The following is a 21,339-nucleotide window of genomic DNA, read 5'->3' on the forward strand; positions in this document are numbered from 1 at the left end:
TGTTGCTACTATATGCCAGATAACACGTATTCTCTATACGTATCTGATTGACGACTAGCCTTAATCAAAAGTTCTCTCTCGTGATCGAGAGGGGTAATTAACTATAGGGGCTTGCGCCTATAGGAAATCAGAACTCAGATCATAAAGTCCTCGCAAAATGAGGACGAAATCTCTGGGTAGTGTCTTATCTACAAACCCATTTGCCTTCCAAAATTTACCTCGGAACTTATTCAGTTAAAACTCCCTCGCCGAAAGAAAAGAGCGAGCGGAGGCCGGGGACAAATTTTCGGAGCCCACACTACCTAGTTTAGCTGTTGGAGTTGATATATGTTTGTGTTGTTTCAGTGTACAGGTTGGGGGCCGTGATATTGTCTTGGAAGGGAGCAGTAATTAGAAGTCATGTTTCAACTTAATGCATTTTGACTTCCAGTAATTTTATTTATGGCCTTGACTTCCAGATCATCAGTACATTCTTAAAGCTTTGATTTAGTTTTAAGGCTCTAAGGTTGAGATAGACCTAAAAAAATTTGACTAGAAAATATTTGAAATGATCTTTCTTTATTATATTTAAACGATAAATTGACTTTTAACATGACACAATGAAGAAAAAAGATTCATGTAGTCGACCCCACATGGTGAGACAAAGGCTTGATGTTGTTATTGTTGTTGCTGCTCTTAGCCTTTTCAATACCTTTACTACTTTGTACTGTTGGCTTAAGAGCATTGCATTGATATTCTTTATTATGGACGTCATCTGATTATAAAGAACAATTGATCAATCCCAAATGTTTGTCATAGTATCAGTTTTCCTGGGTCTATGTTAATGGCATTGCTACTTGACAAAATAGCCCTAACTATGCTTTAGGACTTCTTTTTTCTAGGCATCTTTCCTCTAGTTTGCGACAATTTTATTTTGTCAAAAAATACAGCTCAAATTCTGTTGAAAAGTGGCAAAATGACCAGCTATCCGCTGCTTTTAATCTGGGAAAAACTAATAGGGTAAATTGATCACTTTGTCCATTGTTAGACAAATTTAGGGCTGCTTTTTCTGGATCCAAAAGCATTGCCTGTCCGCTTGGAAATCACATTCTTTGGTGGAGGATTAGTTCTTGTATTTGATTTTACATCTAATAAATGAATTTATTATTTTTGAAGCAAGTGCTCCTTCTTGTGTACCTAGTGAGGTTTTGATGATCCTTGTAAAATCTTAGCATTGTTTTTATGTGGCTTGATTTGTTTATATTTCTCTCCATTGCTGGAAACTGCTTCTTGTTGATGCTAGGTAAATCTAACTATTTCTATTGTGTTGATATGGTCCTTTAATAACTATTCCCAAAACTTGAACATTTCAGTGATTGCTTGTTATGATCTTTTGGAAGACAACTCGGATGCGGAAATTTCTTGCAGAACTAAGTTCTTCATATGCTTTTTAATTTTCTTATTTTGGTTGGATCTTTGTGAGGTTGTGCAAATGGGTGCTACATGTAGTAACATTGTTGTTGCAAGTAAATGTCTAATCTCCATTGAATTAAGTATTGTCGGTATAATGCTATGTGAGAAGCTGCTGTGTGTAAGTTCTAGTTGCTCACATATCAGTATTGCCGTTCTTGTATGATGTGTCTACCACTCTGCAAAATAAGGTAATACTTGGGACACAAAATATTGGTTCTGTTAATGCCCATATTTTGAGAAGTTCTTTCATTTGTCATGGAATTGTATGTTGATAACTTGATATTGAGCTACAGATTAGTTTGTTTTACCTTTGTTTTTGTTATAGAAATCAATGTTGGATTAATGTTAAAAACAGTTAGAAGATTTACGAGGGTCAAATTTGCACTTTCAATGTTATGTTATGTTAGGTATTAATTATGCCTTTTGGATATAGCAACATTTAGTTAGGACATTTTTGTATTAACGTTTTTTGTTTCATATGGTTTTGATGTAATTTGTGTTGAAGAGGCTTGCGGAAAATTCATTTGGCTTGTTTTACTCCTTATCCTTAAATCATTATGTTGAGGTAGGTGAACATTTAATATTATATGCCTTTGTAAGCCGTTTTTGGTTAGCCATTGGATCAATACGCAGAAGTTAACTTCTACAGGTTGTTGTTTCATTAAGTATGCAACATTAGAGCATGCTGATAGAGCTATAAGTGCTTTGCACAATCGGTATACTTTGCCTGGGGTAAGTGTTTGCGAATGCAAGGTTCAATAATTGTCATAAAATGTTTTATTTTTTGATCATGCAATTTAATTAATAATCTTCTAGGGAACTGGACCAATTCAAGTCAGATATGCTGATGGTGAACGAGAGCGGCTTGGTAATTTGTTTAATCATTTCATTTATTGCTTGTGGATTTCGAATATGTTGATTTACTTGTTTTACTTTGTATTCGTTTATGCAGATGTAATCATATGATAGGCTACTGTGATATTTCTTTTGTACGGATAAAAGGGTCAATGTTCTAGGTTTTCTTGCATGTTCATTTTTGCATTTTATATGCTACAGTAACAACCAATGTTTGTCAAAACCAAATTCACAATGCAACCGTTCTTGATGACATTTCATCCTCATTTAGTTGTTCAAACAATAATGATTGCTTTTTTTTTTTTAATTTTTTTAAACAATAATGATTGTTACATATCTATTACATGCACAACTAGGCTTATGTATCACTCCATTAACTTTCCTGTAATTGCTGATAGTACATGACCCAAGCTGCACGTTTTTGTGGTTTATTATGATGTATGTATATTTAATTTTAAGTTTTGACTTGATAACAATTTTTTTCTGATACTACTACCATGAATCATTGACCTTAGTTTTGGGTATAAATCTTATAATGTCATTGGTTTAGGAAACAGTTTTTTTGGACTTATTTGAAAGTACTGGGAAAGGAACTTATTTGAAAGAACTTGGAAAGGTTTGGTAAAAATCTGATAGGAAAAACTTAAATATTTCAAGTAAACCCTAACAAAATTGATGAAAATAGCGAGATATCTTCACAAATCTAACCGAGAAAACAATAGTTTTTTTATGGTGGAAAGCAAATAAGCAAGATACAATCGATCCTCAATTCAAGAGGAGGATCGTTCCCTCCCAATCCCTAGACGAATCTAGGGCCCAAGACACCAAGAAAAAAACTCCAGAAATCATTCACCAAAACAAAGCATAACCCTAACCCTAACAACTCCTACTATTTAATACAATAATTCCCCCAATTCAATTCATTATTCAAATTTCTCTCCCATGCCTATTTGTCTCCCTCTTTTTTTAATTGGCCCTTAGTGGGGCCCATTTAATTAGATGGCCATAGCAGGAAAGGAGGCGGCATTAGTTTGCCTCCTACAAACGAGAGCCTGCCCAAGGCCGGCTGGATCAGCTTAGGCTGAACCGGCCTAACAATACCGTCCTTCCAAAGAACCACCTTGTCCTCAAGGTGATAGGAGGGAAACTGACGCTTCACCCTCTTATAAGGCTCCCATGTCGCCTCATAACCTGGAAGATTCTTCTACTTGATCAACTTCCTTTCCCCCTCCCTCTTCCTGACACACCCCTTGTAACTCAAAGGGTCCCAACATCACCTCCAATTCCTCTGTTAATGTCACTGATAGTTCAGAACTGGCTGCATGCTCCCTAATCACCCTCCTTAGTTATGAAACATGGAAACATGAGGTATGGTTGCTATGGAAGGCAATTTCAACTTATATGCTACTTTTCTAATCTTCTTCAATACTTCAAATGGCCCAAAATACCTTGGTGCAAGCTTCTCATTTCTCCTGTTGGCGATGGTTTTCTGCTTGTAACGTTGGAGCTTTAAGAACACCCTCAAATTGGATGTCCTTATGATGTCCATCAACCTATTTCTTCATAATTTGTTAGACCCTCAATAGATGCCTATTCAGTTCTTCCAACACCCGGTCTCTCTCCTCTAGATACTTCTATAATGCTGAAACTGGTGTGCTCCTATGCCCAAAATGCACCCGCTGAAGAGGGTCCCTTTCATACAATACCTTGAATTGAGTCATTTGAGAAGCATGATGATAAGAGGTGTTGTACCAATACTCTGCCCATGCTAGCCACTTGGCCCATAACTTAGGTGTCTCCGTTACAACGCATCTTAGGTAAATTTCAGCTCCTGTTGACCACTTATGTTTGGAAATCCATCTGTGGGTGATAGGCTGTGCTTCTCTTCAATACCATCCTCTGTACTCTAAACAATTCATTGCTGAAATGGCTGAGGAACACCTTATCCTTGTCGGATACTATAGCCTCTTGTACTCCATGTAGTCTGACCACCTCTCTAATGAAAGCTGATGCAACTGTTATTGCGGTGTATGGATGTTGTAGGGGAATGAAATGAGCATATTTGCTCAATAGGTCCACCACCACCAGGATCACTGTGAACCCTTTTTATTGGGGTAGCCCATCTATGAAATCCATGGATTTCTCCTCCAATACCCGACCTGGTAATGCTAACTGCTGTAGTAATACTCTTGGAGACATGGAGATGTACTTGTTGCTCTAACATATCTCACATTTGGCTATCATTTCTTCTACATCATTATGCATCCTCTTTTAGTACAGCTCTGAAGCTAGTCTCCTGTATGTCTTCTGCATCTCTGAGTGATCCCCAACAATGCTCCCATGGAACTCCTAGAGCAAGTGTGGAATGTAGACTGATGTCCTAGGCATCACAAACCTTCCATGGTACAGAAGTTTCTCCCCTTCCAAAGGATACCCCAGGTGGCTACTCCCTCCTTCAGTAAATCAGCCATAATCTTTCCCAACTCCTCATCCCAGGTACTCTCCTTTTTTATGGCCTCCCAATCTAACATCAACGAGATTGAAATTGTTGTCGCTTGCAACTCCCCCATGCATATGGACAAGGCATCTGTCTTCTTGTTCTCCACTCCTGGCATGTATTGGATTTCAAAATCATACCCCAGCAATTTGGACAGCCACCTCTGATGCTCCTCTGTCACCATCCGCTGCTCCAACAAGTACTTCAAGCTCTGCTGGTCCGTTTGGACAATGAAATGCCTACCTAATAAGTGGGACCGCCACTTTTGGATGGCTAATACAATTGCCATCAACTCCTGCTAATAAACTGATTTCAACTTGGCTCTAGCTGTCAACACCTGGTTGAAATAGGGAATAGCGACGATTTTGCATAAGCACTGCTCCCAATACATATCCTGAAACATTTGTCTCCACCGTGAAGTCCCGAGTGAAGCCCAGTAGTGCTAGGGCTAGTATAATAGTCATAGCATTCTTCAAACTCTCAAAGGTTGCTGTGGATGCCTCCCCCCATAAGAAACCATCCATCTTTAAATGCTCTGTTAGTGGTCATGCTATGTTGTCATACCCCTTCACGAATTTCCTGTAGTATCCTATTAGTCCTAAGAATCTTCTCAGCTCCTTCAAATTCTTAGGTGCTAGCCATCTCAACATAGCTTCAATTTTTGTTTGATTTGCTACCACCCCCTCTTTAGACATGATATGATCCAAATACTCCACACTAGCCTGGGCAAAACAACATTTCTTCAGGTTGGTCCTCAGTTGGTACTCCTGCAACACTTCTAACACCTTCCTTAAGTGCTCCAAGTGCTCTTCCTCCATACTATTGTAAATTAGTATGTCGTCAAGAAAATCAAGACAAATCGCATGAGATAGGATATGAAGACCTTGTTCATGAGTGACTGAAACGTGGCCGGAGCGTTAGTGAGGCCAAAAAGCATCACTAGGAACTCATAATACCCCTCATGAGTTCTGAAAGTAGTCTTGAGCACATCTTCCTTCTTTATTCGGATCTGATGATAGCCTGACTTCATATCTATTTTGGTGAAGATCACCGCCCCACTTAACTCATCCAACAGCTCATCTATTACTGGTATAAGAAACTTGTCAGGCACATTCTCCTTATTTGCTGCCCTATAGTCCACACAAAACCTTTAGCTGCCATATTTTTTCTTAACCAGTAATACTGGGCTAGAAAAATGACTAACACTAGGCTTGATAATTCTTGCCTTCAACATTTCTCTAATCAACTTCTCAATTTCATCCTTCTGAAATTGAGGATAGCGGTAGGGCCTGACGTTGATGGGTGATATACCTTCCCTCAAGGTGATAGCGTGCTCCTTTTCCCTTGGTTGAAAATCTCATGGAATTGCTGGATCAACGGCTGTACTGAGAGGGGTATGTCTCCTCTCTCTCCTCCAATCTAACTCCCTCCAGTTTGTGCAGCTTCACGAGAAAGCCCTCCCCCACTTCTTGTATACTCCTCACCATGGTTTTGAGAGATATCATTGTTTTGGATAGCCCTGCATCTCCCCTTATCACCATCTTTCTTCCATCCACCATCAACTCCATCGTGAGTACTCCTCAATTGACCTTGATGTCCCTCAAGGTTTGCAACTACTTCATCCTCAGGATGACATCAGTACTTTCTAACTCCAGTGGAAGAAAATTCTCCCTCAACTTAACCCCTGGATGGTCAACACCACTCTTCTACATATACCCTGGCCTTTCTCTACCTTCCCTATACCTATCATCACCCCATAATATCCTATATCCACCCATTTCACTCCCAGTTGGTCGACGACCTGAGTGAAAATAAAATTGTGGGTAGCGTCACTGTTGATCAATACCACCACCTTCCTGTCCTCTATCTCTCCCTTCACCTTCATGGTATGATTCATTGTAAATCCTACCACAGAGTTCAGGGAAATCTCTACTAGATCCTAATGCAACTTCTCCTCCATCTCTCCCTCTCTTCCCTCCTTTGTTTCCTCATCATCATAGATGGTGTGAACTTGAAGGGTTTGGTTCTTACATCTGGAGTATATTTTTCATCACACCTGAAACATAACCCCTTCGCCCTCTTCTCCTGCATCTCCTTCTCTATCAACCTTTTGAAATTTCCCCCACTTCCTCCTCCTACTAGCTTCTCCATGGTGGTCTCATGAAATCCTCCTGATGTAGGACCATTTGGTGCTAAAAGAGTGGTCTTCATCTTGTAAGAGCCTCTTGAATTACTGCTCCTGGCTCCCATCTCTTGATTCCTCTGATTTTCCACCAGTTGTGTCAACTCCATGGCCTCTCCCAAGTCACAAGGCCTCATGACCTTCACCGCCGCTCTGATCTTTGATTTGAGCCCCTTCATGAAGTTCCCCTCCAATGCCCTGAGAATCATTTCACCCGACTGGTGAGATGCTCAAACTACTCACGGTAGTTTGCCAGTAATCCGTCCTGCACCAATGCAAAGAATTGCTCATAGAAGTCTCATTCCCTGTCGGCTTAGAAACGTTCTAATAAACAATCATTGAATTCTCTCAAGTTATGTAGAGATCTCCTATGGTCCCTCAATAGGTACCATGACAGTGCCTTCTCCTCCAAACATAAACCTGTTGTTGTGAACTTCTCCTCCTCTGTCAACCCATTGACGAAATTTTTTTGTTGGTTCAAAAAAATATGGATTTTGATAAAAAACAATGAAAAATTCTTTCTTTCGGCCAAAAATCACCGCTGCTTTTTTCGAAATCAGCCCACAATTGATCCCAAAATTAGCTCTGATACCAATTTGATAGGAAATACTTGAATATTTCAAGTAAACCCTAACATGATTGATGAGAACAGCGAGAGATCTTCACAAATCTAACAGGGAGAACAATAATTTTCTTATGGTGGAAAGCAAATAACGAAAGCAAATAAGCAAGATACAATCGATCCTCAATTCGAGAGGAGGATTGTTCTCTCCCAATCCCTAGATAAATCTAGGGCCCAAGACACCAAGACAAGAACTCTGGAAATCAACCATCAAAACAAAGCATAACCCTAACCCTAAACAACTACTATTTAATACAATAATTCCCCCAATTCAATTCATAATTCAAATTTCCCTCCCATGCCTAGCCGTCCCCCTCTTTCTCTAATTGGCCCTTAGTGGGGTCCATTTGATTGGGCAGCCATAGCAGGAAAGGTGGTGGCATTAGTCCGCCTCCTGTAAATAAGAGCCTGCCCTTGGTCTGGCTTGGCTGGCTCAAGTTTAACCGGCCTAACAAAATCTCATTCTAAAATCTACAGTTGATTATAGACGTAGGCATGCCCTGTTTTGACAGAAAATTTAGATCTTGACCAACAATTACATGACATCATCTTCTACAACAAAAAAACTTTTGAATATTGATGCCATCTTCTCTGTTCTACAAGATTGTATTGCTAACTTCCCTGACAATTGTTCAGTTTTTTTCAGCAATCGTTTTATAAGGCTTGCTTTTCAAGTGAAGATTCTCCGTAAACGATGCAACAAAAGCTAAACGGACATGCAGTACTTTAGCAAGTAGTTGTTTTAGGCTTCTTCTTTATTCTCAGGGGTCTAAAGAGGAAGGCAGAGATTGATAGGAAGGCCAAGTTTATTCAAAATTTTACTTTAAAGTTGGGTTGGCCCTTTAAACATTTATATGGATTTTTCATATTTAACATTAAGAAAACTTGAATTAAATTCAAATTTAAACTCTTGGCACATGATTTATTACCTTAATTTAACATGGTTAAAAAGTTCAATCCACTAGTTTTTCATATTTCTGAACTGACTTTCTTTGTAATTTCAAACTTGACTTGTTGCTTATGAGCATTTTGGCTTCTACAAGTTTGCTTAATTCAGCCAAATTCTATATGAATTTCCTAATCTAATTATTAACATGTTATTTGAGCTTTTTGTGATCTTTGTCATTTCAAGAAACCTACCTTTTTGAAAGGTTGGGGATTTTTGGGTTTTACTTGGTTCTGTATAATCTCTATACTTCTTGATTGAAGATAACGTGTACAAGGCTTATGGAATTGATAGGAAATATATATGACAAGAGAAATAGGTTTTCTATGACGTGCATTGAGGCATAATGAGATTTTCCATCATTTTTTGGGCTTAAACAATGAGGAATATGTCACACCCCATTTTGACCCCCTTACCGTCAATAGAATGTAATAGAGAAGGAAAATATGAACATATCTTTTTCTTACTTACACCCATTCTGACTCTATTTTATCAGAATTAAGGATCTGTACATATCATAACATATCAGACTTTATACTTAACAATAGGAAGCATTTGTAAAATATCTTAAATAATTTACAAAGCTTTACTAATCTTTTTAAAATTTACTTATATAGACAAAAGTCTGTACAACTTCTACTCAGATCTCTTTATACTCCCAAAAAGTATTTGCACAAAAAAAATAGTCCACTATCCTGACTACGAATCCACTGGCTCCTTCCCCTTGTATGTACTACAACAACTGCTAAATGAGCTAGGGCTCAATGAAATACGCAAACAATGTAGAAGAAATAATAATAATATTTTTTTACAATTAATTTAAAACACATGTAAATTCTGTACTGGTCATAAAAATATATAACATCACTTTTTTTTCTTGTTCAATATCTTTATATAAGTCATATGATGACTATAGACTTTTGCACCCTTCCAACTTTTCTAGTTTAAGGTTATGTCTGAATTCTCAACTTTTAGAATTGAAGCTGCTTTCTCATTCAAGGTTAGGTTCAAATTCCTAACTTTTAGAATTTCGAGAGTATAGACTTACTTCGTCAGGTCTTTTGCATTTACTTGTGCAAACTTATTCTTTATATATGACTTTTTTCAAATGTGCTATTGTTGTCACTACTTACTGACATAATAAATTGGAATGAAATGTTATCATAAATATAACAAATGTGGAATTGCAAATATATGAAATTTTACTATCTCTTATGGCATTGTTTGGGTATCTCACATTGCTAGGAATTGATTCTCCTAGAGTTAGTTTTCTTTTCCTCTTGTACACCTCCACTGAACTTCTCCTCATTCAACAATAACGTTCTCTGTTTACATAACTCCTTTCTATTTCCTTTTTCTTTAAAGGTGGCTTTACCCTTAGAGATAGGATACGAAATGAGCATATATGTGAAAAGGTTGGAGTAGCTCCAGTTGAAGATAAGATTAGAGAGAGACGCCTTAGATGGTTTGGTCGCATAAAACGGCGGCTTTCTGATGACCCGGTTAAGAGAGTAGAGGTATTAGATTTGACTTGTGTTAAGAAAGGCAGGGGTAGACCTAAAAAAACTTTGTTAGAAAATATTATGAATGACCTTTCTTTATTAGATTTAAACGAGAATTTGACTTTTAATAGGACACAATGGAGAAAAAAGGATTCATGTAGCCAACCCCACGTAGTGGGATAAAGGCTTGATGTTGTTGTTGTTGTTGCTGCTGCTGCATAACTCCTTTCTATTTCCTTTTTCTTTATAATTCCTGTTCTTTACTGATTTCTACAACTCTACAGTTCTGTAATTACAAAATTCAGTAAACAGCACTATTTTTCCTCCTGAATTCAGCAACCTAAACCTTTATTTCAGCAATAGCAGCAGCCATCGTTACTAAATTTCAATTAACAGTAATACCCTTATCGGATTTCAGCTTTTTTACCCTTTTTCCTTATAGATTTCAGCAACAAAAATCTGTTTTCTGCTTTCTGCAAATGGAATTCAGCAAACATAAATTTCAATTCAGCCATCCCTCACGGAAATTCAGCACTTTAGCATTTCTAATTGAATTCGACAAACATAGCAACACACACCTATTTCTACACAACAAATACAGAAAAATATACAAATTTCAGAAAATACTAACTCCAAAAATCTTAAATTCTACTTCTTCTAGATCATTCCCTAAGTTCTGAAATCAGTTGCAACAACATTTAGTTCCCTCCACCTGCGGCCTTCAGCATCACATCCGTCTCCCAGCTAACGGTTGGTTGTTCATTCGAATGCCAGCAGCCAAATGACGGGAAAAGAGAAGGGAATGGCTAATACTCACTAATGCTTTTATATACTATTATTTAATTTACTGTATTACTGAATTTCCACTATTACATTCCCCAAATCCTTCTCAGCCGTGGGATTTAATCAAGCCAATGCAAGTTTAGTTAAGAGAATAAGCTACAGTAATATGAATAAAATAATGAAATGAAATGACTATTAATAGTTAATTAACTTAGTGTTAATTACTGATTTTGAGTTAATTAACTTACAATAATAGGCCCATTAGTTGTCGTTCTCCTTTTTCAATTCACGTTAAGGGAGTTTTGCATTTTCTATCATAAAGTGCTTCATATATTTGTATACTTGATTGGTAGCTATTATTGTAAGAAAATTTTATCAATGGTATGTGATCCTCCCAACTACCTCTAATAAATAAAACACATAATCTCAACAGGTATTTTAGTACATGAATGATTCTTTCATATTGACCATTAATCTGAGAATGAAAAGCTGTATTGAAATGCAGATTTATGCCTAAGCTTTCATGAATGCTTTTCCACAGTCTCAAAGTGAATCTACCATTTTTGTCCGAAACAATAACTTTTGGGATACCATGCAATCGAACTATAATGTTGACCTGTAACGACTCACCCACGGCTCAACTGTCGGCAAGCTCCACCTCATCCACGATCGCACATAACTTACCCCACGATCCCATATCCAGCTCCAGTAACTCCTACTTACGACATAAAAGGACTCACTCCTCTCATTCGTCACACACGCTCTCAGAATCGCAAGCAAAGAGGAAAGAAGATTTCAGGAAACTTACAATGCTCTAGCTAGACGACCGAACTGCACCATCTCCAACTGTGTCTCCTTCAGACTGCCGGCTGTGCTTCCTTCTCCGAGCTCGAAGCCGACCCGATCGAACCAGGCCGACCTCGTCATCCATCCGAGCCCATACGCACAACCAACGGCCTTCATCGAGTAAGCCTCCGCTGGCTAGATCTCGCTCTTCACCGTCGACCTCTAGCCTCCTACTTCGACGCTACCGGCCAGACTTCCGCCGTGCATGATCCCGTCGCCTTGAGCCGCCCGAAGCCCTCGGTCGTCGAGATTATCTGACCGAGGGAGCGTAGACACTACTCTTCCAATCTCCTCACCGTTGATTTGCTCCGGCCGAGTTGAGCTAAAGGGAAAGTGCCCTCTTTACCTCCTGGCACCGGGGAAGGGATGATGTAAGGCTGCCGGATTTTAAAGGGGACCAAAAATATTTTTAAAATTAAATTAATTGCTTAAATTAGCAGGTCGCGCACATTAGAAGATTTGAAGACTTTTATGAGATCGATTTGCCTCTCCCAATCTCCTCGCCGTTGATTTGATCCGCTCGGGTCGAGTCAAAAGGTCAAATGCCCTCCTTACCTCCTGGTGCCGGGGAGGGGACGCTGGAAGGTTGCCGAAATTTACTTGAAAACTCTGGACTTAGCAAAATTTTTGGGAATATTGGAAAATGCTCAAATGACCCTCACATAATTGATTAAAAGTGAAATTTTGTAAAATTTTTAAACAATTAAAAAAAAATAAGGAAAAATGATTTGGACTCAAATTAATGAATATAAAAAACTTGAGTTAAAAATTGAACTGAAAAATAACACTTGGCATCTTTCCAACATACTTCTGTGAAACATATTGTGCTTGAATTTGAGAGACATGATTTTGCCATAACATTATGTCATAAGGGTGATTGGTGGTGCAACAATACTTATGCTTGAAATATAGTAATGCAAAATCATTAATTCTTGCATTAATACACCCTTACGATAGTTAATGCTGATACAAAAATTTCATTTCTATGAGTAACCCCGTGCAACTCAAGAATGCCACAAAATGGTTTACAAAGGATAGGATTTTTGAAAAGGGTCTACTAAGGCAATATACATAGGATAAGCATCTTGAAATGTTGGCCAAAACCTTATGTAATTTTGGTGGACCAAATAATGATTCCACCCAAGAAATACAATAATCATTTCTAGGAAAGTAGTATCTTAATACTTATTATCCCTAATAAGTGGTCACATCTTTCCATCATACCTAGCAAATTACATTCATAATTTTAATGAAGATAGCAGGTAGGATGCTTAAAATTATTATGTAGTGCCTTCAGCTTACTTTTCAATAAATCATGGAATACAAAAGATTAGTGATATATACGTCATTAGAGTGTTTTTCATGACACCATTCTTCTTTTAGAAACTACTGCCATTGTCACCTTAATCCTCTTTTTAAAGAAGCTTTGTGTTCGATTGCTAAATTCTCCAAGTTGAAAGTAATCATCAAATGAACCCAAGCTGTTATAAGAAAAAATGGGTTTTGACAATCTCTTGTTAAATGAAGATAGCGATGAATGTTGCAATGAGAAGGAGAAGAAGAACTTACAATGAAAGCTTATGGGAGATAATCTTAAATTTAATTGATATGTGAAGCAAAGAAATTTTTTGTGGACTTAGCACATAAAGGAAGGCAACAATGAGACTAGTAACGTGAAAAGCCTTAATCGCATATATACTCTTTCATGATACTTACCGTCATTATGTCACAAAGAGGTATATCATGAATATGGGAGGGAAAAGAGTCTTATTAATCTAAAAAGATTTAAGCTATGCCATGTAGCTAGGAGCTTGATGATTACTTTCTACTTTATGAAATCTATAAATGTAATGAGGCTAAAAAGCTTTAACGCCACTGAATCCGCAACATGTGTACAAGCGGACAAAAGGCGTTCGTAGGCCCTTAAATGAAGTCTCGGGCATTTCTTAAAATAAAATCACTCTCACAAATGGATCATATTTAAATCTTTTAAAATGCCTCTTATGTATTAAATATGATCCCTTAAATTAAATACACCCCTACATGTGCTCTAGTCAATGCGTTAAAGTTACAAACATCAATGTCCGAGAATGCTGCGCAGGGTCAAATGCTACAACCTGTATGTGCTCCAATCGTCATATCTATGTCCCAAATCCAACTATTCGAGAATGCTGCGCGGGTCAAATATTCAAATCTCATCCTCCTCGAAAGGACCGGAGTTGACATGACTTAAATTACAAAATGCCTCTAAATACCCGCATGGGCTCTAACGAGCGTGTTATGAAAATATACGTGACGTCTAGGGATGCTGCGCAGGTCAACAAGTGAAGTCAAGTATGAACCCGATCCTCTATCAGCAAGTTGGTAGAGTCGACAAGGTTCAATCTACAAATGTAAATGCCCATATGTCACTCCAATGATGGTTGTGATAACAGAAAATCTCAACCGGAGGGTTCAAATCTTAAGTCAAACAAAAGTGCAAGTTCTTAAAATAAAACATATCACCAAAAAACTTAAAACTAAAAATCATCCACTTTCCGCAACCGTTTATTGGGGTTGATAAATTTGAAATTAACCTCAGCTCATAAAGAACAAATGCATGTTGGTGTATCACTACTATTCATCCTCAAATAGTCTTTTGCCAATAGGGACGTGGCACGTGCCCACTGATCGGGTGGTTTTGCCGCAAATGACACCATTATATTACGATCACGGCTAAAGCCCGTATGTTCCCTAAAGGCATCAAACCCTTGAACGATGAATCATAGGATATATTTGATAAGCATAAAGATATCTGTTAGCTAAGGTGGATTCAGATCTATCCCCTTTGACAAACACCAACCCAGGCCTACAAGGTATTCTTGGACGAAGCAACCCATGGCTGTCGATAAGGTTCCTTTTGTCAGGTTGGGTCGACTACCTCCTCTGACTAAGTAGACTAGGGAACATGACAACTCAAGACAACATAACCATGGGATCTTGATCTGGCTCGTCTTCATTCCCCCCACCACCAATTTTAAGTTTATGGTGATAAATTCTAAATCATAAAATTCATATCTCAAAATTAAACTCTAAAATTGTTGCTATTATTCACTGGATTCATGATCCATACGACCTCCTTAACGACTAGCCTTAATCGAAAGTTCGCTCATGTTATCAGGAGGGGTAATTAACTATAGGGGCTTGCGCCTAAAGGAAACCAGAACTCAGATAAAAAAGTCCTCACAAAATGAGGGCGAAATCTTTGGGTAGTGTCTTATCTAAAACCTAATATGCCTTCTGAAAATTTACTTGGAACCTACTCTCGTTAAAACTCTCCGCCGTCATTACACTTAAAAGAAAAAGAGACTGATGCGCAGAGAGGCCGGAAAACGACAAAATGGAATTTTCGGAGCCCACAAATAACTTTCGCATACATATGTGTCAATTTGTCTACTGCATCTGTTTGCTTGATAGGCAAAAAATGAGTTGATTTTGTCAGTCTATTAATAATCACCCCAAATACTGTCATATCTCTGTCTGGTTCTAGGAAATCCCATAGCAAAATCTATGACAATCTCTTCCCTCTTCCTCTTAGGGATTGATAGTGATTGCAGGTTTATGTAACTTCTTAGAATGAAAGGCTCCGTTGTTACTTCTTCTTTGCCCATTTGGTGACTAAATAGGAAAATCGACTGCCAAGATTTGTTTGAACATTTTTGTTTAAGTATGGTGCAGGTTTACGTAACTTCTTATGTGGGGATTGTTTGTAAAATATCTTTAGAAGTGGTAGATATTAGCCAGGTTGAGTATAAGGTTTTTTATTGCAATTTTTTTTTCCATGATCTAAGCTTCAATTTACCTGGCAATGCGATTTATTTTTCTCCTGGAATTAGCTGATAAACACGCGAGATCACTAGATTCTAGCCTTCCTGAAATAATTCGAAGTTTCTTCTTATTAATCTCTTCAGTTGTGTTGTATCACTGACAGGTAGTTGTGTAAAAAAAAAAAAGAAATAAAATTGAGAGTGATGAGCAGATGGCAAGTCTTCTATCATATTTGTCCATTACTACAGAAACATTTGGAGTCCTATTTACGAAATTAATTCATTTTATATTTTCAATATTTTTTTTCATAAAATTGTACTCAGGGTCTTTTGTGACGTGTGACACCTGTCATTGTTTTCTGCAATCTGGATGTATTTCTCTAATTTCTACATCTAGCGCTATTGATTGTTAGTAGAGCTAATACTTGATTTTTAGGTTCAGTTGAGGAAAAGCTGTTTGTTGCATCACTCAATAAGCGGGCCACTGAAAAAGAAGTTGAGGAAGTAAGAGTTTCTTTGCTCTTGCTTTTTGAATGAAAATCGCTTTTAAACGATATAAGATATAATGCTTTTGCATTGGCTGTTTAACTTTTTTTTTTTTTTTTTTTTTTTTTTTTTTTTTTTTTTTTTTTTTTGTGATTCAGTTTTCTTATGTTATATAATCTGTTATCATTCATTTTGCAAATTATTAGTGAAGCTTGGTGTTTTCTCCTATTTTCCCTGCTAGTTAATATCCAAAAACTTGTGTGTTTAAATTGCTTTTTTCCTTTAAGCACCTGCTAAAGAAAGCTTGAATAGTATTTCTTTTTGGTATTTTTTTTTACCTTTTGATATGGAATACTAGTCAAGTTTCATTTACTAATAATTTTAAAAACTGAAATTTGTAGCAGATTTTTGCTGCCTATGGTCATGTTGAGGATGTTTATCTTATGAAAGATGAGATGAAACAGAGCCGTGGTTTGTGCTTCCATATTCTACCTTTACATGTTCGTTTTGCTTGCATTACATGTTGATTTTGGTATCTTTCTTCTCATGTTTGTGAAGGATGTGGCTTTATAAAGTTTTCCAGCAGGGACATGGCTTTAGCTGCATTGAATGCCTTACATGGGTCTTATGTCATGAAGGTAAGTGATACTTAATTGTTGATGTTTTTCAAATCATATTATTGATATTATAACCTTTCTACTTATCTATATGCTCCAGGGATGTAATCAGCCATTAATTGTCAGGTTTGCTGATAGAAAGAGACCAAGGCCTGGTGATCAAAGGTCTTTGCAAAAATTTTTAATTTGAAATATGCTTGAGCTTGTAGACTATTGGATCCTATGCGTGCCTTTGTTTAGGAGTAAAATTATGGGGGCTGAAGATGTTGATATATTTCCTTTTCCATTGTTTGACTAACAGGGGTGCTCCTGCTTTTGGTGGTCCTGGTTTTGGTCATAGTTCTGATGCTGTAATACCTAACAGGTAACTTTTATGCCTTATGGAGAAAAGCATCGGTTTTTGACCACACATAAATTTAACAATTCTCATGAATGGGAAACAAAGGTTGTTTCTCACGTATTTTGAAGAGTAGAGATGTTACCTAGTTATTTTGTTGGTAAAAATTTTAGGACGTCCAAATGTTGTTGGCACTAGTGGAGTTATATTATTTTCATTTCATATTCTAAAATCTTGAATATGGCACATCTTGTATCTTCTACTACGGAAACTGTATAACCAGAGTTATCTATATTAGGAGTTAAAAGAAAACAAAAAGAAAGATTTTTGACTAAATAAAAGAATTCCAGTTCATTGGCTAATTGACAAGATGATCAAGTCAATAGTGTATTATCCAATCAAATCATTAATGAGTGAAACACAAAAAACCAACATTTGGTCGTACTTTACGCTCAAGTGAATATACCTATCAATTTGAATGGTATACACACCTAGGAGGGGTGGGGGTGCTGAATTGGTCTTAATTTAAAATAGTTTGAAGAACCAATACTTTTCTCTCATTTAAAATGATAAAAAATAAAAATATTTTTTTATTGAAAAAGACAAACACAATTTTTTCAAGTTAAAGAAATATTTTTTAGATTATTTAAATAACTCTTCTCAAATCTCATTACACAATAGTATTATATTAAGATATTTTTTAGGATAATCCAAACCATTTCTCGAATCTCACAATATATATTATATCTAGTCATCTAGATATCATTACAGAACATTGCAGCAAATGAAAGTTCTAAAAAGTTAAACTCCAGAAGATTAAATAATAGGCAAATCGATGCATAGTGGTTTGGCCATCAATAACTTACGTTTACTCTGCAAGTCTTTCTCTTAATATTTTTCATCCCTCTCTCTTTGCTATCGCAAAGCAAAGAAACCCTTCTCTTTCACCGGTAATGGAGAAACTGTGCTGTCACTTCTGCTCGAAATGAGGAGCCAGCTATTCTTTGTTCCATGGCTACGGAAACAAAATCTTTCACAACTGTTTTTAAAATCTGAGATTTTCTAAAAGAAACCAATGCTCTTAATCATTCATATTTTTTGGGATCTGAAGTTTTTTGATAAGAAGAAGATGACCATGGTGCATTCTCACACTCTCTCTCAAAAAACTCTATCTCAAGGATTTTATGTTGTGGCTAATGAGTTTCCTGCAGCTCTCTCTCTCTCTCTCTCTCTCTCTCTCTCTTGTCTAAGGTTTGGTATAGGTATTTATATTAAGCGCATATAGTCTAAAATTTAAGGCTAAAAAATAGAATAAAAAAGTTTGCTAGTCAATCTTACAACATGATCACTTCAATTCATATCATATCAGTTGTCTGACTTAATCGTGCGATTAATTGGATTTCTTTTAGGTAGTTGATCATGCAGTACAATGTATATCATATGATACAACTAGGAGAAATTTTGAATAATCACACTTAAGGCTAATTATTCCTGTAGATTTGATTGAGATAATTATGTTGATTGTACAATACAATGTGCATCGTACAAAACTGATTTATTGAAACTTTGAATTATATTAATTTTTCTAAAATAAGGATGATAGTATGTTACTAAAATAAGACTGATTGTACAGAGTGAAATATTAAGATTAATTAGTAATATTAAATATATTTTTTTATCTTAACAAAAATAACTCATACATAATTTTGAAATGAACATGATCGTGCATTATGATACTTGATCATATAGTTCGATCAATTCTAGAGAATTTTAATTATGTTTGATCATAAAATATGTTCCATGATCTTGTAATACAATTAGGTAGTATCAATTTTATAATATTTTATGCTAGAGTTTATCCTCACTAGTTCTCTTGTGTGTATGTGCTAGTCATCTGAAAAACTAACATCCTGAAATACAATAATACAAAGACTCGAGAAAAAAAAAAACCATTATGAAGCATAGGTTTTGAAATCGCTCAGGCTAGCTTGAGTTGCTTAAACCGTAGGCTTCATTTGAATTGTGTACGTGTATGTATACTTTTCTCATGACTTGTTCTTCTGACCATGACTTTGACATTTTAACTCCTATACATGCTCAATATTTATTTTAGACAATGTTAGCTCATATTAATTTTTGTTTGTGATCATCAAAATATTTCATACAAACTTATGCTAATGGGGGTGACAAGCATACTTTGATTGGGGTTTATATAGCTTTCCCCTTAAATTTATCTATTTTATATTTCTTTTTAATTTGCAATTAATGTAAAATGCTAAGTACTGCCTTGTGACTTGTATAAGAAGATAAGTTCTTAATGAGATGATTGATGAACATAGCAAGTATAAGACATAATAAACACACACCAAAAAAAAGAGATAGAAACTCACAGCATACATGTATGCAAACAAAAAGTAATAACAAAGTTGTGCTTCCTGCTAAACCAAGCACATAACTAAACTACCTACTCCTAGGAGGATGTATGCATTAGTATTACTAAGAAAAGAAAATACACTGTCAAGCTCCAAATGGTCCATTAATGTAGTGCATTTACTGAATTCATTTTTTAAAAGAAATGCATTTAGCCTTCCATGCTAGGATCAATGAGCTTTTTTTTTTTTTTAGGATCAATGAGCTTGTTTTAATTCATATAATGCTTTCTTTAGTTTGAAATGACTTATTCTTCCGACTTTCACCTAAAACGTTGACACTTATACATGCAGAAATCTTATTTTAAACAATATTAGTTCTTACCAAATTATATTTGTTATCATCAAAATGTTTAATAAAAGCTTTAAGCCCATGTGGTTAACACAATCAAGTACAATGTAACTTACGTTGCATTCGATCAAAACTTATGCTGCATGAATTTATAGAATGTACTTTATTTTCAAATGATCTTAAGATATAATTGGCAGTAAACTATGTTGCATTTAATGTACCAGACAAATCTTTTGCTGGTCTTAATTTACCTTAACTTCCCAATATTTAATTTTTTAAGGAGCAAAGATTATGGGAATCCATGATTACTGCATTTCCCTTAGGAGACTGATATGAGCCTCCTCCAGGCATCCTTGATGCCCTTGCTTGCATTAACTAAGGGGGATTTTTCTTCTAAAGGGTGAAATCCTTTGGAGAAGTAATCCCTATCAAGGAGCTCCCAGGAGAACCTAAGGCCTTGCTAAGTCTCTTCTTCTCTCACTCCTTTTTTATGCTCTCCTCTCTCTAATAAAAGGGGCCTGATAATGTTTTTGATCATTTGAACCGATCAAAAAATTCATCAAGGGCAATTTCATTAATTTTCCCCGGGTAATTAAGGGGGAAAATATCATTGGGAACTTTTAGCATTGCTAATGTTTTTATGGACCTAAAAAGTTATAAAAAACTGCTTGGATGTCTTCAAATTAATAGACAATTTTAATTTGAAGATTATTTGACTGGTCATTAGGCTCCTTTCTCAAGGTTACTAGAAGTGCCTTGGGATTATTTATGAACTTTCAAATTCTCCATTATGTTCTTACAATTCATTAAATGTCCTTTAGACTTTTACCAAAATTTCAAATATTCCCATTATTAAATTTTAAAAATAGTGCACATTTGAGTGATGCAGTACTTATTAAAATCTAGCTTTTTCTGATGTAAATCTATTATTATATGCACAAAATCACATAAAGCCACTCAAATTTGTAGGTCATAATCTATGAATTTAGATAATTATTTATTTCTTGTGACGAGAATTTAATATTCAAAGAAATTTATATAGATGATAATTTGATGGCCTTCTCTTAGAATATGTAGAAATTAAAAAATATAAACATCATATGATTATTTAAAATCATACCTCTTTCAATTTGTATCAAATTAGGCAAAATATTAGTCACACTTGCTAACCAAATCCATATGTTGACCTCCATGTAATAACAACAAGAGAAAAAAAAATCAGCGTACCTCTGCTCTGCCGAGAATCCCAAATCTCTGCAAATCTTGCAGAAATCCCGCCACTAGCTACAGGACTATTATCTGTAGACGGCACCGAACCAGTCCAGATATTCCGCTGCGATCGCATCTCTTCCCGGATATCCTGTGGCTCGTCTCGATTGAAGTCCACCTGCGTCGTTAAATACTGGCCCCGGTTACAGCTCTCCCCATTGGCAAATCCCACACAAGCTCTCTCCGACTCTACACGATCCCAAGCCACGGCTAGCTCCCGAACTCCTCCCTTCTTCCACAAAGCCAAACTCCCCAAGCTGCGATCCTCAACAGGTTCGCAAGATCCCGTCGCCTGCAGGAGCTCGAGCCGCACCTCCATTCACAAACCCGCAGAGATCCCATCGACCTCCTACTAGGGTCGGAACCCAACTCTTCCCCAAGCCCGATCCTTCTCCCGATCTCACCCCTTCCCGATCTC

General features: G+C 36.5%; 1 protein-coding gene across 9 annotated transcripts in view; it reads left to right on the forward strand.

Moving 5' to 3' along the window:
* The window catches only part of LOC110104658 (flowering time control protein FCA), a 61,769-nt gene that overhangs the window by 21,958 nt on the left and 18,472 nt on the right, over positions 1-21,339 (forward strand). For 6 of the 9 annotated variants that reach the window (XM_028697006.1, XM_028697003.1, XM_028697005.1 and 3 more), the window contains 7 exons: positions 2,102-2,184; positions 2,269-2,320; positions 15,928-15,995; positions 16,379-16,448; positions 16,536-16,615; positions 16,695-16,759; positions 16,896-16,958. In XM_028697006.1, the coding sequence (XP_028552839.1) occupies positions 2,102-2,184; positions 2,269-2,320; positions 15,928-15,995; positions 16,379-16,448; positions 16,536-16,615; positions 16,695-16,759; positions 16,896-16,958 (481 nt within the window). The remainder of the gene's footprint in view (positions 1-2,101; positions 2,185-2,268; positions 2,321-15,927; positions 15,996-16,378; positions 16,449-16,535; positions 16,616-16,694; positions 16,760-16,895; positions 16,959-21,339) is intronic. The other 3 variants (XM_020833855.2, XM_028697004.1, XM_020833856.2) reach the window with 3 other exon arrangements.

Source organism: Dendrobium catenatum, unplaced genomic scaffold (genome assembly GCF_001605985.2).
Source record: "Dendrobium catenatum unplaced genomic scaffold, ASM160598v2 fragScaff_scaffold_853, whole genome shotgun sequence".
NCBI classification, from domain to species: domain Eukaryota; kingdom Viridiplantae; phylum Streptophyta; class Magnoliopsida; order Asparagales; family Orchidaceae; genus Dendrobium; species Dendrobium catenatum.